Below are 17728 nucleotides of genomic sequence, written 5' to 3' on the forward strand. Positions count from 1 at the left end.
TCCCAACCCTGTCCTTTAGATTTTTATGGAGGCTTTGTTACATAGGCATGATTGGTTGGTCAGTTAAACTTTCAGCCCTGCCGAATTTCTCCATGAAAGTTAAGGGGTACAGCAGAAAGCTTTGACCCTCTAATCTTGCCTTGGTCTTTCTGGAGACCATCTTTCATCCTAAGCTACCTAAGGGCTGCCAGCCACATCAGTCAGTACCTTAATGTACAAAGAGAGACTTGTCCCAGGTAATGAGGATAAAGACCACATGTATTTTCTAATATTACAAGTAAAAATTATTCATTTTATTAAACTGTGCCTTGTAGTACATGCCTTTTAGTAGTCTGTGTAATGAAAAAGGAAGTACACATAAGGCATTGGTCATGTGGAAGTTTGATAGTTATCTCAAGGCAAAGCACTTGTCTGACTGAATTGTAAACTGAACTACCTCCTTTTTTCTGGGAACACTGGTTTTAATTGAAATAATAATTGACAAACTGTGGTTATTCTTGAAACACTGTTTTTTAAAATGCTGTGTTTTAAAAATTGCGATTTTACTTGAAGTAATAATTGACAAACTGTGGTTATTCTTGGAACACTGTTTTTTAAAATGCTGTGTTTTAAAAATTGCGATTTTACTTGAAATAATAATTGACAAACTGTGGTTATTCTGGGAACACTGTTTTTACTTGAAATAATAATTGACAAACTGTGGTTATATATAGACTTAGATATTTGGCAGACATTTTCTTGAAAGTGAATGAGACAAATGGGTTCACTTTTGGGAAAACAGCTGAGAGTATTTGTTGCCAATTCCAACTTGTAAGTGAAAAATTTTGGAGAATTTCTGTCACTGTGAGTTTAACAATGTTCCTGGGTTAAAAGCTTTTCTGGTGAAATCAGTGGTGATATTAATAATTGTGATTATTTTGTCACTGCCTAAAAAATGTGTTAACATTTGGAAGCTCTGTGCTAACATTTGGAAGCTCTGTGTAACCCTTAGTTTCCAAATGATGGGTGGATCATGTTATAAAATCATGTAAGATGTGGCTGGGGATTCAGCTCAGTGGCATAAGCACCTGCCTTGCAAGCAGGTGGTCGTGAGTTCGATCCCCGGTACCGATTAAAAAAAAATCATGTAGGAAAATCCATTCAAAGTATAAAATGATAGAACAGTGGGTTTCAGTGTTACAAAATACAAAAAATTCATCCATGTAGTTTCAGATTTCACACTACAGCTTACCTCTTGTTAATATAACCTTTGACACTATTGGGTTTGAGTGTAGTATCAGAGAAAAATAACCTTAACGTATCTGAAAAGGTTATTGAAATACACCTATTTTTTTGACTGTGTATCTATGTTTTAATATTCAATGAAAACAATACATCACAACAGAATGAATGTAAAAGTAACTATCAGGGTACAGCTGTTTTCCATTAAGCCCAATGTTAAAAAGATTTGCAAAAATTTAAAACGACCCCACCCTTCTCATGAATTTATTCAGAAAGCAATTGACTTTAATAATATATTGATTTATATTAATTTATTAAAAATTTATTGTTTTAAATGAAATAAAATTTGTTTAATTCCTAATACAGTAAGTATTAAACATTTGTGTAGGATTTGAAATTTTTTAAGTATGTAAAGGGGTCCTGACACTAAAAAGATTAAAAGCCTGAGGTTGTGCTCTTCTTTTTGCCCAGAATTATTTTTCTCCCTAGAAAAATCATATATATAATTGTGGAGTTAATATTTAGGTATTACTTTTTAAAAATTACTGAACATCTTAACAAGAATCTGTCTCTTTGAATACTGCTATCATCATGGTTGTTACTCTTTTGTGGAAATCACGGTCTGATAGAGAAGACATATTAAACAGACAGTTGAAAAACTGTATGAAAGGTGTTACCAGTGACAGCACATAATTATTGTGGGAGTTCAGACTATTGTCAGTGTCTTGCCATCAGCTTTTATCCACTCATCTAGGACATATGACTGGTCAGTTCAATGACTGGACTGAATGTCCTTATTTGATTCTTCATAAAATGACAGGGAAAGTAGCTAAAGTTAGCAGAAGATGAGAACTATTCATTTGCTGCTCTGGGAGGAAAGAAGCCTCCTGCAAGTGTATTGAATATCTGCTTTATGGCACATCCTATCCTGGATTTTTTTTTTATATTCACCTGCATTTTTTTATTTTAAAAAAAGATTAAAATAAAAGAGGACATAACAAAACAGGTCAGAACAGAACAATTTAAGTAACATAGTGTTTCACTACAAGATAACCTGACATAATAGTAGCTACCATAGTGTCTCTTTCCTTGAAATATTTGAGTATACCGTCATACACTATAGTATCAAACATAACAAGACAGTGCAAAACCATTCAAGAGAATGAAAATATTACAGGGTATTCAGAGCCAACTAACAGAAAATGAACAATGGTTACTATATTATTTATTGTCTATAAAAATTTTTGTTTATACTATCACATATAATAAAATCCAATAAGATACAACATGATAAAACTGGTGGAGACAGAAGAACAGAAGATTGGTGGGACTTCAAAACAAGATGATATTAAATCAGCACTAGCTGTTATGATGTCTTGTTTTCTTCAAAATAGTTGTTTATACCATCACAGACAATAAAATCAAACAACCCAGAATAAAACCGTTCCAACTAATGAATGGAAACATCATAAGGCTTCAAAGCAATATAATGGGGAATCATGATTACCACATACTTTTATGTATTCTTATCATTTCTTACACTAGGGAAACTATTCGGTGTTTATACGTGGGAGTTTGATTTATTTTACTTATGAGTATGGTCTCAAGCTGCGTCCACTTATTTATAAATATCTCAAAGTTATCATTCTTTATAGCTGAGTGTAGTACTCCATTGTATAAAAATACCACAGCTTTTTTGTCCATTCCTCACTTGATAGACACTTAGGTTGTTTCCAAGAGCTGGCTATTACAAATTGTGCTGCTAAAAACATGGGTGCATGTATATCACTGTGGTATGATGTTTTCATTTCTTCTGGGAATATGCCTAGAAGTGGAATAGCTGGAACAAATGGGACTTCCAATCCCAGCTTTTTGAGGAATCTCCAGACTGACCTCCACAATGGTTGCACCAGTCTACCCTCCCACCAACAGTGCAGGAGAGTTCCTTTTTCCCCATAGCCTCTCCAGCATTTGTTGTTGTTGGTTTTCTATATCCTGGTCATTCTTTCAAGAATGAGATGGACTCTCAGTGTGGTTTTAATTTGCATTTCTCTAATGAGTAATGATGATGAACATTTTTTCATGTATTTATTTGCCATTTGTATTTCTTCATCTGAGAATTGTATATTCATCTCAGATGCCCATTTTTGGATTGGATCTTTGAATTTTGGGGGTCTGATTTTTTAAAATTCTTTTTTTTTTTTTTGTCTTTTTCTTTTTTATTGGTACCAGGGATCGAACTCACGACTGCCTGCTTGCAAGGCAGGCGCTTATGCCGCTGAGCTAAATCCCCAGCCCCTAATTTTTTAAAATTCTTTATATGTTTTAGACAGAAGTCCTTTTGTCCTGGATGTTTTAATAAATGCAGTTTCATTTAATTCTGACACAAAACCCATGTAGGTGATTATTATTCTCATTTTGTAAGTGAGGAACTGGAGGCTCAAAGAAGTTAAACAATTTTTTCAGTATTGCATGGCTTATAACTAGTGAAAAGGAAATTTTAATATATGTGTTCTGGCTGTAAGTTTAGGACTCTGATTGTATGGATAATGCACTGCTAAATGGTGGGTCTTCTAAGATATTTCCACACAACTATGGGAGCCCTTGTCTGGCTACCATATACATGGAAAGACAGAAGAGGTCTCAGGAAGGATGGCAGACAGCTTAGGAAATGCTTAGCTGAAGGAGTTATTTGTGAGTTTGGCTGATGTGATTGTTCAGCCATGTGGTGCTTTAAGCTTTTGTACTCCCTCATCTTCAATCCTTCTAATTCTTCTGAGTGCCAGATGATGTCAGCAGCAAAGGTCACCTGGCTGATAAGATTACAAACCTGAGTTTACTGTTTGAAGCATAAACTTGGACCTGCCATAGGATTTTGGGAAAGGTGCTGGCTAACCTTAGGCCACTGGGGGATCCAATCTGGGGGCCCCCACTCCCTAGAGCTTGGTAAAATATTTCCATTATTTTTAAAGTATGTTGAGTACTGTGCTGTATTTAGGTATGCCTGTGTTTATATCCATGCTAATAAAAAGACTGCATTATTTAGGTTAGAATGTTGTCAATCTAATGTGATTTAAGTGTGTCACCTATATTCTTCTAGAACATATATAGTCTATAGGTCAAGTTCAGTCCACCACCTGTTTTTGTGAAAACTTTTTTTAAAACACAAACTCATTTACCAATATTTTGTCTGTGGGTGTTTTTAGTGCTGCAGTGGTAATTAAGAATTGCAGAGGAAGTATATTCTGTAACTTCTTAATTGTATACTGCGTGGCCCTTTATAGAAAAAATTTATGGACCCCTTTTTTCTCTGGTGTGATGCTTAGCACATAGTGTGTTCTTTTTTGTGGGGGTGGCATGCATTTCATAACAGGGTCTAGCTATATAGTGCAGGCAGTCTTGAATTCACTTTACAGCCCAGACTGGCCTTGAACTCACAGCTATCCTCCTGCCTCAGCCTCCAGAGTGCAAAGATTACAGATGTGCACCACAACACCTGGCAGCACATAGTGTTTTTTTGTATTTTGTTATTTTTGGTCTCTTTGAGACAGGTTTTCACTATGAAGTTCAGGCTGGCTTGAACTGCCATTATAGCCCTGGCTGGTCTAGAATTTGCAGCGATTTTCCTGCCTCTGGCCTCCCGATGCTGGGATTACAGGTGTGTAGCACCATGCCCAGCCTACCACATGGTGTTTTAATTGTTTGTCTCTCTCACTTTAGTAATTGAGCTCCTGGAAAAGAAATTAAGATGCGACTGATACTTTTTGTCTGGTACTGATGGTAGAGCTTTAAATATGAACAGTGCCCCCTGTAATGAATAGACACTTCTCAAATGAGAAAGTAGAAATGGCAAATAAATATATGAAAAAAGATTTCAACATTACTGGTCATTTGAAAGATGCAAATTAAAACAATGCTGAGAGTCTATCTCATTCAAGAAAGAATTAACTGTTATCAAGAAATTAACCTATAACAAATGCTGATGGGAATGTAGAGAAAAAGGAATCCTTCTCCAGTGTTGGTAGGAATTGTAGTCTGATGCAACCACTGTGGATATCAGTGTGAAGATTCCTAAAAAAACTAGAGGTCCTATTTGACCCTGCTAGTCCCCTTCTTGGTATTGACCCAAAAGAATTAAAAGTATCATACCACAGCAGTATAGGCACACTAATGTTTATAGCAGCACAATTTGTAATAGCCAAATCTTGGAAAACAGCCCAAATGTCTGTCAACCAATGAATGGATTAAGAAGATGTAGGGTTTTCTTTGATACAATGGAGTACTATTTTGCCCTAAAGAAGAATAAGCTTGAGACATTTCTAGGTAAATGTATGCACCTTGAGACTATAGTCTTAAGTGAGATAAATCAGGTGCCCATGTGTAGATGCCACATTGTTTCTCTGGTGTGAAAAATTGAAAGTATAAATAATGATCAAAATGTATGAATAGGTGTTGTGAAATAGGAAAAAATGTACAAATGGGGAGGGGAACAAGGAAGGAAGGAGGGGAAAGAAAAGATGGAGGAAAAGAAACAAAGGAAAAAAGTGGAACAAAGTTTTTGTAAGTGAGGATGTAAGGAAAGGTTGAAGGATAGATAAGGGAACGAGAAAAAAAGCAACATGTTCTGTCATGTACACATACAAATTCTCTATGATGTATGTGTTATATATATACCTAAAATGTACCAATAAAATCTGATTGAAAAGAAAAAGAGAAGTTATATGATGTATCGCTAAAAGTGGAGGTTCTATTCGACCCAGCTATTCTTGCTATCTTTCTGAAATAATTACAAGCATCATACCACAGCAATATATGCACACCCATGTTTGTAGCAGCACAGTTTGTAATAGCCAAATCTTAGAAACAGTCCAAATGCTCACCAGCTAGTGAATGGATAAAAAAGTGGGTTTTAAAAATACAGTGGAGTACTACTCTGCCACAAAGAAGGATAAGCTTGAGACTTTTCTAGGTAAGTAGATGCACCTTGAGATCATACTCTTAAGTGAAATAAATCAGATACCCATGTGTAAATACTACATTATTTCTCTGGTGTGAGAAACCAAAAGTGTAAATAAGAACTAGAATGTATAATAGATACTGGGAAATGGGAAGAAAATGTTCAAATGGAAGGAGGATCTATGTTGGGGGAGAGAAAAGGAAGGAAAGAAAAACTAAAAAAGACAAAAAAACTAGAAAAGAAGAGAAAATGTAAACAAAGCCTTTGTAAATAAGTAAGGAAAGAGGGACTGAAGGCAGGGTAGAGGGATGGGAAAAAATAATCAAGATATATCGTGTACAGGTACAAACTCCCTATGATGAATGTGATCATTATATGTACCTAAAATGTACCAATAAAACTAAGAATTAAAAAAAGATAAACTGAGCCAGGCATGGTGGTACACACCAATCCCTGCACTTGGGCAGGAGGATCACTGAGAGCTTGAGACCAGCCTGGACTACAAAGTGAATTCAAAGCCAGCCTGAACTGCATAGTGAAGTCTTGTCTCAAAAAGGGGAAAAAAGAGATAAACTAAGGCATATTAAATAAAAATTTGAAGAGTTAAAAAATGAGAAAAAATATGAATAGTACCAAGTCCATGCTCTTTAAATAACTGTATCAGGTGCTAGCCAAAAAGCTTTGATAGGCAGCCAGGCATGCACATGCCTGTAATCCCAGCTATTTGAGAGGGTAAGGCAGGAGGATCACAGAATCGAGGAAAACCTATAAAATTTAGCAAGACATTGTCACAAAATAAAATAATAAAAAGGATTGGAGATGTAGCGCAGCGCTCCCTTGGCTCAGTTCCTAGCACTCCCTCCCCCAAAGCGCTACAAAAATGGGGCTGAGAGAAAAAGTTAAAAGTTAATATCGATTAAGGTAGTTTCAGCACTCTGTGGTTTATGAATTTGTGATTAATTATTGCAGTTTGGGGGGATGGTAAACAGCTTTTCTGGAAATAGGTTCCAAAAATGAAATAGTAATGCCAGGAATTCCTGCTGAGGAGGAAGTGGAAAGACAATGTCTTGCAGAACCTACCATCCCTCCATGCTATTCCCAATCTAATTTGGCAGAACACATGCATAGCAATTTACAGTTATATACAGATATATCTTTTGTATGCATATAGTTTATCTTCTTTTCCTTCCCCATTTATAGAGCATTGCCTTTAGCTGGGTGTGGTGGCACATGTCTGGAATCCCAGAATTCTGGTGACTGAGGCAAGTAGATCTGATTTTGAGCCTAGTCTGGAAAACTTAACGAGATCCTGTATTAAAATCAAATAAAAGGACCGGGATGCTCAGTGGCACAGTATCTGCCTGGCAAGTGTGAGGTCATGAATTTGATTCCTGGCACAAAAAAAAAAAAAAAAAAAAGTGCTGGTGATGTAGCTGAGTGCTGGTGTTACCTAGCATGGAAGATACTGGGTTCAGTACCCAGTACTGGAGGAGAAAAATTCCCAATCAAAAGGTAACAGGAATTTTAGTGCCTAAGAATTAGAAGTCCTATACTAGAAATTTAGTCAAAATACCTTTTCAAATAATGACCTTGAAACTTGGGGAAGAGAAATGATCTTCCACCTTACATGGTAAAGCTAAGCTTAGATTTTAGGGGATTTGTTCTGTGTGCATCCTTTAAGATGGATATTTTCTAGTTTTGTGAGGGATTGTTATTTGTCACAGGAAGAGTTAATGTGACCTAGGCTCTTGTGCTGGTTTTGCTGCTGTATTGTGGTATGGTGGTGAGCAGAGAAAACTTCATTCCAGATGTCAGGGTTTGTTGTATCAGATGAGCCCAGGACCTTTAGATATCTAATAGATACTTACTTGCTTTCCCACAGGAAGGCTGAAGATGTAAGAAGTTTCTTCAGTAAGGTTAGCTGCATTGTAACATGCCAGCGGTGATAAACAAAAAGGAGAACTATACATGTTTTAGATACTGAGATTAATTGGTTGTGGTTCTATTTTCAGAAATACTGTATTGATTTACATTTGTTTACTTGACAAAAAGTGATATCTCATTTGGATGTATTTTTTAAATTACTAGTGTGACTAAGCTTTTTTCTTGTGTTTACTGATGTGTTAGTTTTCTGTTGCAGTGGCCTGAGAAAAACAACTTAAAGGAAGAAAGATTTATTTCCTACAGTTTCCTAGTTTTGAGTCCATGATTGGCTGGTTTCATTACTGTGGTATGTGTTAAAGCAGAGCATCATGGAAGTGGGAATAGGTGGCAGAGCAAAGTTGCTTACCTCTTGGCAGCCAGGAATCAGAGAGATAAACATTCATGGAGCGAAGGAAAGAGGGACGAGAGAGACAGAGGGAAAGGGAGAGGTACACACACATACACACACACCATTGCTCCAGTAAGGCCACACCACCATGACCTGTACCCTCCAATTACATCTCAGATCCTAAATGTCTTACTGTCTCTCTCCTAGGAGTGCCACTAGCTGGAGGTTAGGCCTTCAGCACATGAGCTTTTGGGGGACATTCCATATCTAAACCATAATTGGCTATTTGTATTTTCTGTAGTTTGTGAGTTACATTTTTGTGTTCTTGTCTAGATCCCAGTGCATTTCTAGTCTTATAATAGACTTAACTACCAGGAAACTATTAACAAGGTAAAGCATTAACCATGTATGGGAGAGCTCAGCACATTCTCCAGGAGTTAGAAGGCTAGGTGGTAGGCTTCTATCACTGCATAGATGCTTAAGTGCCTACATGAGGAGTCAAATACTAGAAAGATAAGGATGCTGACCTAGGTGGGTGACAGAGGCTGAGGTGCAGCTCTGAGTAACATCTCTTGCTTTTTTGTGCAGAGTTTTGCCGGATTGACAAGCCCCTGTGCCACAGTGAGGATGAGCAGCTCAGCTTTGAGGCAGTCCGCAACATCCACAAGCTGATGGATGATGATGCCAATGGTGATGTGGATGTGGAAGAAAGCGACGAGGTGAGCTTCCTCACCCTGCTTCATCTCTCCTTTCCAAGTGAAACAGTCCTCAAAAGCTGCCTAGCTGACTGTTCACTATGGAGAGATGTTCTTTGCTGACTTTTTGTTCTGTAGGAACTGTGCCACATCAGGGACAATGGCTCTCAGCAGAGCAGTCCTCTAGGAGCCAGCCTGGCACTGTGCAGGTTTATGCTTGTGTCTGCCTGATTGGTAGGCATCTGCTCACCTGGTAGTAGCATAACACTGACTGAGCAGTGCTGTTTGGAAGGAAAGCAACTGTTGATCTCATCTCTATAGTTTGTCTGGATCCTTGATGTAATCCTGTCGTAGATAGAGGGCCTCAGTCTGTTCTCAGCTCTATCTATGTTGGAATGTGGGAGAGAAATGAAAACAGTCAGATCCTGCCCTGTGCGAGTTCATATGTACTTGGGAGGAAGAAACTAACCTAAGAAAATCATGCTAAATGTCAAACTGCAGTTGGGAGCCAGTTGAGCGGTCCAGATAATAACTAGAGATATTTCTAAATGGGAAAAAATGCTGTTTTATAACCTTTTGGCATCACTACAATTCTTTCTCTTTAGAACCAAAGTACAGGGTTATCACATATGAAAAGATTTACGGTTTCTTGGTTTCAAGCTCAACATGAACTAGTAGTTTGGTGAAACTACTGCATGCCAAATCCTCAAAAGTGGTGTAGTATACAGATATTCCTCATTTAACAGCCCATCTGTTAAACAACTGTTTGAACTGATGACTTGTCTTTTTTTTGTACAGTTCTGTATATTTTGTATATAGAACCTCAGTGTCTTTTTTTGGTAAAATATGTCTTGTTTATATAGCAATATAGTTTTTGCTAATTATACTGTATAGTATAGTACTTCTCTTATACATTACAGTACTGCATGTAAGAGTTAGCAAATAAAAGTAAAATCAAATTTGAGTTTTTTTTGACCATTTGTTTGTATTGGATCTTGTAATGTACGTACTACATACAATTCCTCATTTAGTGACTGATTCATTTAATGACCTAGGCACAGCAATGTTACTTGATTTTTAGACGAGGAGCATCTGTATATTTTAAGTGAACAGATAAGCCTAGTTTCTCTTCCTTTCTGTTTAGTTTGCCTCTGAGTTTTTTTTTTTTTAATTTTATTTAAAGAAAGACTAACCAAAACAGAAAATGGGTAGAAATAATACATACATTCAAAGAAAAAAAAAAACAGTAAGAAATCACTAGTTGATGTTTACATACTGTCCTCTTACAAATAGTTGTTCAAGATACAAAAGTGGAACATATAAAGTGGAAATTCAGTGAGACTGTAAACAGTTCTGTTCAACTGTCTGACAAAAACTTAGTAATATGGTTATCAATCCTATACACTTAAAAATACATGCAGTTATCCATATCTTCAGTTATGTTGAAATTGAACAAACCCAAGCAGGCTAATATCACTCTGAACAAAGAATAATACTATTGCTGGGTTTCACATTATGACACTCCAACATCAGCACTGGGTACTGTAGTGTCTCTTTTTCTTCAAAGTATTTGTTCATTTCATCATGTGTCATAAGATCAGTTCTCATAAACTGTTTATAGGTTCTACACATGCATGAATCTTAACATGTATTTCTATCCTTTCTGTATTAGAGGGAGAAACAAAACAAAGCAAGACAAAACAAAACATATTCCTATAAACACATGAAATGAAAGAGACATAAGACCATTGTAGAAGGAGTTCTACCATAGTTCCTGTGTTATCTCATTATCATCAATAAAATTGGCTATATCATCAAACATTGAATACATCAGTACATAACAGTATTAATAAAAATACAACTTTGTATATAGTATAAAACTTCAAAAACAGGAAGTAATCAAACCAGAATGTTTGTCATAGTGAGTCTTGTTGTCTTCTGTATAGTTGCCTAAACTCTCAGACTTGATACTATCAATCATATCAGTTTTGAATAAAATCTGTCGATACCAAACAGCAATCAAACAAACCAGATTTAACTAAGATCAGTCATGATAAAACAGTATAAGTCATACAGGGCTCCAGATTAAGTTAATAGGAAATTAAAGATGATTACTGTGTTATATCCTGATGTTTTTGGGATAGCTGTCTGTGCCCTCAAATGTAATGCAAGTAGACAAACTGGACAGAATAAAATCTATCTAAGCAGAGTGGTGCGAGTACTCTTGGTTTTAAAGCCTGATACACTATTAATGATATCTTCTGCCATCTTTTTTAAGACTCTCCCTCCTCTTTCACTTACTTGCCCAGGGTATACTGTGCATTTTTGGGTCTCACCAAGACCCTTGGTTTTAAATTGGGGGGGTGGTTCCGAGCCTTCTGTCTCCTGGATTTGATCTCTTATTGTTATTTTATTCTTTTACTTGTTAAAGCCTGTCTTTCCAATCTATCCACAAACACTGGTCTAGTTGCCCCTATTACTCTCTGGTTCTCTGTCACATAGAGCATTGTTTTCTCATATTTGATTTTCAGTCCATGTATTCTTTTTTATGTTAATTATATTTCCTATAAATAGCATCTCAGTGGACCCTACCTCCTGATCTACTCTATGTGTGATTCTTTTTGTTAAATTTAGTGTATCAAGGCCATCTATATTAGAGATTATAACCAACCTTCTCTGCCTCATTTCTGTTATGCTCTTTTTTTGCCATCAGTTGTCTGCTTGTCTTCTTATTCTGTTTTCTGCTCCATTCATTGAGGCGTCTCTGCCACTGTTCCTGGAATCCTAGTACTTTTCTCTCTCTCTAGAATGCCCTACAGTATTCTCTGTAGAGTTGGATTGGTGGTCGTGAATTTCCCAAGTTCCTCTTTGTCTTGGAAGCATCTTGTTTCCATTAATTTCTAGAGACAGTTTAGCAGAGTATGTCAGTCTGGGCTGGAGGTTATTTTCTTTCAGGGCTTGGAATATTTCGCTCCAGGCTCTTCCTGACTTGATGGTTTGTGTTGAGAAGTCTGCTGTTATTCTGATGGGCCTTCCTCTATAGGTTATCTGTATCTTGTCTCTAGCAGCTTTTAATATTCTGTTCTTATATTGAATTTCTGGGATTTTGATTATTTTTTTATTTAAGGAAAAAAAGAAAAAAAACAAAAGGGATACAAGTTATACAGAATTTCAGAAAAAATTAACAGTAGGAAATCACTATTTAATAGATTATATATTGTTATCTTAGAAATAGTTGTTCAAGTTACAAAATTAAAGCATATAAAGTAGACTTTCAAACAGTGAGACTGGAAACAGTTTTGTTCAATGATCCAACAAAACTCAGTAATATGGTTATCTGTCTTATACACTTAAATATATATGCAGTTATATTCTTTAGAGCACTTTCTTTTCCTTTCTTTTGTACAATGACAATTACACATTTTGGGTTTTTTACTCCCACAGTTCTTATAACTTTTTTTTGAAGAGAGTAAAACCAAATGTGACATAACGGAACAGAGTCAGTCAAATCAAAAGAATGGACATAATAGATAATGTAAAAACAAAATAATAGGTGATCAACAAAGATTACCATAATGCCTCTATCTTAAAAAGAATTGCCTATATCATTAGTTATAATAAAATTGAACAAAACAGTAAAGAATAAAACCAAAACATTGGAGACATTACAGGACTCTAAAAGAGGATAGTAGTCAACCAGAATGGGCATCATAATGAATCTTATTATCTTTACAGTTTTGCCTATACTTTCAAACTTGGTACTATCAAGCAAAGCAGAATAGAGGAAAATCAGTCAAAACAAGATGGTGAGGGCTATAGAGGGTTTCAAATCAAGTTAATAGGAAATCAAAGTGGGTTACTATAATGTATCTTGCTATTTTTTTATTTTTTCCTTAATTAAAATGATAAAAATAAAAAAGTAAATAATTACAAAAAAAAGAGACTGAGATAAAAGAGGGCATAACAACAAAACAGCGCAGGTCAAAGCATAACCATTTAAACAAAATAGTGTTTCACCACAAGATATCCTGACATAAAAGTAGTCACCATAGTGTCTCTTTCCTTGAAATCTTTGAGTATGACTTCGTATACTGTAGCACCAAACATATCAAGACAATGTAAAACCGTTCAAGGGAATGACAGTATTACAGGGTATTTAGAAACAACTATCAGAAAATGAACAATGGTTTCTGTATAATCTCCTTGTCTATAAAAGTTTTTGCTTATATTATCACATATAATAAAATCCAATAAGATACAATCTGTTAAGACCAATGGAGACAGAAGAATAAAAACTTGATGGAACTTCAAAGCAAGATGATATTAAATCAGCACTAGCTATTATGATGTCTTGTTTTCTCCAAAATAGCTGTTCCTACCATCCAACCTTCTCTGCCTCATTTCTGTTGAGTTCTTTTTCTGTCATTAGTTGTCAGTTTGTCTTCTTCATTTCACTTTCTGCTCCATTCATTGTGGCCTCTCTGCCACTGTTTCTGGAATCTTGGTATTTTCCTTTTTTAGACTATCCTGCAGTATTTTCTGTAGAGTTGAATTAGTGGTTGCAAATTCCCCTAGCTCCTCTTTATCCTGGAAGTACCTTGTTTTTCCATCAATTTCTAGGGACAGTTGTGCAGGATATATCAGTCTTGGCTGGAGGTTGTTATCTTTCAAAGCTTGAATTATTTCCCCCAACGCTCTTCGTGATTTGATCATTTGTGCCGAGAAGTCTGCTGTAATTCTGATGGGTGTTCCCTTGTAAGTGATCTGTTTCTTGTCTCTGACGGCTTTTAGTATTCTGTTCTTATATTGGATTTCTGGAATTTTGATTATTATATGCCTGGATGTAGCTCTGTTTGGGTTTAGGTGGCTGGGGTCCTGTATGCCTCATACATCTGAGTTTTTTTTACCTTTTGCTAAATTAGGGAAATTCTCTTGGATTATTTCTGTGAATAGCTTTTGTAGTCCATTTGTTTGTGTCCCTACTTCTTCTTTTATGTTCTTAATTCTTAAGTTATAGATCCTCTTATCATCTTCTAGCCTTTGTATTATTGCTGTTTGTTTTCTTGTTATTTTAAAGATGTTTTTCATTTCATGCTCCCATATTACAAATCTGCCCTCCAATTCAGATAGTCTATCCTTAGTTTCTTTCAAGCTGTTATGCCAACTTTCAACAGAGTTTTTAGTTTCCTGGTAATCGCTTTGAACCTGCTTCATGTATTCTGTTTTCTCTATTTTCTCCATCAAACAATTCTTCCCTTTTTTTCTGTTCTTCCATTCCACCATCTGTTTTTTCTTTGGCGGTGCTTAGCATTTCTCTAACTATTCTACTTATATCTTGCTTTATTTCATTAAATACTTCATTTTTAAACTTGCCTATGAGGCTCTGGAGATATTGCTTTATGTTTATTGGTGCTGTCTCTGATATTGCATGTTTTCTGTCTTCCTTTGCATTTCCCTTTCCAGGATCAGAGTTCTCAGGATTGGGGACTGAGGACCCCTTCTTGTTGCTTCCTCTTCCCATACTTTTTATTCCTTCCATACAAGCAAATGTAGGAGGCCCAATTTTTTTCTCTTTTTCTTTTACAGTTTGTTTGAATTGTGCTGGCTGTGTGTTCCCACCCACTGCAGTGTACTAAGGAGACACAGACCTGGGTAACCTTTACTGGGCCCACCCCTCCAGGTCAACCTACCGAAGGCTTCTCCACTAGGGTGCACCTCCAGGCGCTGGAACCTGGTTTGGGCTAGCCTACTGGGTCTTAAGTCAGCGGTGTTACACAGGCCAGGCACTCCCCACCAGTCCCGCTTGAGAGGGGGATATGCGGCTAATGTCACCGCAGCACCCTGTTCCGGCAAGTCTGCCTGGTCCCAGTATGTCCTTTGCTGGAGCTTCCTACTCTATGAAAGGGTCCCCATTCCACTCACTCACTGCAAGTCGATGTAGGGCTCCCTGCTAGTCCTGCTCTCAATTCCGTTCGCAGATTCCCACTCTCAGAGCTTTCGCGCGTCTCTCTCCCTGCCCTGCAGATTTGGACGCAGTAGCAGCAGCAGGAAATTCAAATCGAGGCTTCCAGTGGCATGGGTTCTAGCTTCCGTGCTGAGATTTTATCTGTTACTGTTATAGCAGCAGGATTGGATTTCCAGTTGGTTTCTCTTAGCTTAGTTCATTCCTGGGTCAGCAGGGTGTATCTCCCCTTGCTTAGGATTCCTCGTAACACAACATTCCTGGATTTTAAGTGGGGTAACTCAGAGAGTCTCCGTAGCTGCTTCTATCTATCCGCCATGCTCTTCCAGAAGTGTGGGATCTTGATTATTAAATGTCTGGGTGTAGCTCTGTTTTGGTTGTAGGTGGCTGGATTTCTGTATCCCTCACATATCAGAATATCATTTCCTTCTCCATGTTTGGGAAGTTTTCCTTAATTATTTCTGTGAATAGCCTTTGTAGTTCCTTTGTTTGTACCTCTGCTTCTTCATTCCCATTCTTTATTCTCAAGTTATAGATCTTCTTGTTGTCTTCTAGCCTTTGTATTGTTACTGCTTGTTTCCTTGTTACTTTTAAAAAGTTTTTCCTTTTATAATCCCACATTGCAAACCTGTCCTCCAGTTTGGATAATCTATCCTTAGTTTCTTTCAAGCAGTTTTGCCATCTTTCCATAGAGTTTTTAATTTTCTGGTAATCTCTTTGAATCTGCTTCATGTATTCTATATTTTGTTTATATTCTTCGTCAAATGGTTCTCTCCTTTGTTTGAGTTCCTACCTTGTTTCATCTGTGTCTTCTTGAGGGGTGCTTTGCATCTCTTTTATTAATCTTTTTATATCTTGCTTTACTTGGCTAAATATTTCCCTTTTGAACTCATCTATGAGATCCCAAAGATATCTCTTTATGTCCACTGGTGCCGTGTCTGACATTGCATGTTTGCTGTCCTCATTCTCCTTTGTATTTACCTGTCCTGGGTCAGTGTTCCTAGGGTTGGGACCGGGGGACTTTCTCTTGTTGCTTTCTCTTCCCATCTTTTTTGTTTCTTCCAGGAGGCCCCAGTTTCTTTCTTTGTTGGTTACAATTCTTCTGAAGCATGCTGGCTAGGTGGACCCTTCCCACTGCAGTGTGCTAGTGAGTTGCAAACAGGGGCAGTGTATGCTGGCCCCTCCCTTCCGGATCAGTTAACCTGCTAAGGCCTTCACTGCATTAGTGTGCGATGCCACTGTAGGGAATTGATTTCTGATAACCTATTGCATCTCAGCCAGGTCGTGTGACCCAGGCCAAGCTCACTCCACCAATCCCATTCAGGAAGGGAACAACTGACTGAAGTCACTGCTGCCCCTTGTTCTTGCGAGTCCTACCTGGTCCCAGAATGTCATTTGTTGGAGCCCCTTTTTCTTTTCTTTTTTTTTTTTTTTGACTTTTAAAATATATATATATATCGCATTTCAAAAATATTTGAAAATGTTAGCAAAAAATTCATAATCACAATCTTCCCATAACCATTAACATTTTCGTGCCTTTCTTCCCAATGTTTGTTTTCATACCTTTACTATAAGCACAGTCATTAAAGGTTTGTGTTTCTGTTTTTCCAAAACACTTCTTCCTGGGCCAAGATCTGGTCTGCATGACGCGATGTCACGGTCCCCACAGAACTCACGTTGGGGGGAGGACAGAACACACAAGTGATGTGTGACATATTCCCGTTCCCGAGGATGATGCGCCTCTCAGAAGCCCTCCTAGGATGAGTTACCGTATCTGAGATGCACTTCACATGAATTTCAGCAGGAAAACACTTTTGTTGTGTCTCCAAATTAACACAGACTCACGTTAAAACGGCATTGATCACACTAACATAGGTGCAGTTATTCACAAACGAGCAGCTCTCCTCTGAGCGTCTGTCTGTATGACTCTCGGGGTGTGTACATAGTCAAATGCTTCAGACAAAAGAGAAAAGACAGACAGTGACCACAACGGTGAGAATCACGCACGTGATCACCTCCTGAGCGCTGGACACAGCCGAGATGACCCTTGGTCGCCCATCACTGAATGGGTTCAGTGGCTTCCTAAGGAGCCCCTTTTTCTGTGGATTGGTTTTATTCCCATAACTCACCACAGGTTGATGCAGGTTCCCCGCTAGCTCAGCTCTCTGTTCAGCTTGCTGACCCCTGTGTGACTGCATTTCCAGTGAGTAAGTGGCAGGATTTCAGACAGCTCTGTAAATTACTGCTGCGTGAGTTTGGGCCCTGCAGCAGGAGCATTGAACCTTCAGCTGTTCCTATAGTAGCACCGGGACAGTATGTTTGATTGGTTCTTCTCACCTTAGTTTCTTCTTGGGATGAGAGAATTCATCTCTCTCTGTTCGGGACTCCCCATACTATATTATGTTCTTTTTTTTTTATTTTTATTTAAGGAGAAAAGAAAAGAAAGAAAAAAAAAACAGTGAAGGGGTACAAGTTATACAGATTTACTATATTATGTTCAATTCTAAGTTGACTATCTTAGGGAGCCTCTGTAGCCTGCTGTTATCTATCTGCCATCTTTGCTCTGCCTCTAAGTTTTGAATTTAATTTTAGATTTCACATGGTCAAAGGACTTAGAACAG

General features: G+C 37.4%; 1 protein-coding gene across 6 annotated transcripts in view; it reads left to right on the plus strand.

Moving 5' to 3' along the window:
• Positions 1-17728, plus strand: part of Stim1 (stromal interaction molecule 1) — a 231260-nt gene that overhangs the window by 136887 nt on the left and 76645 nt on the right. For all 6 annotated transcript variants that reach the window (XM_063256600.1, XM_005000754.4, XM_063256601.1 and 3 more), the window contains exon 2: positions 9039-9169. In XM_063256600.1, the coding sequence (XP_063112670.1) occupies positions 9039-9169 (131 nt within the window). The remainder of the gene's footprint in view (positions 1-9038; positions 9170-17728) is intronic.

Source organism: Cavia porcellus, unplaced genomic scaffold, assembly GCF_034190915.1.
Source record: "Cavia porcellus strain 051 isolate PalLab524CR breed Dunkin Hartley unplaced genomic scaffold, mCavPor4.1 scaffold_9, whole genome shotgun sequence".
Lineage (NCBI taxonomy): Eukaryota > Metazoa > Chordata > Mammalia > Rodentia > Caviidae > Cavia > Cavia porcellus.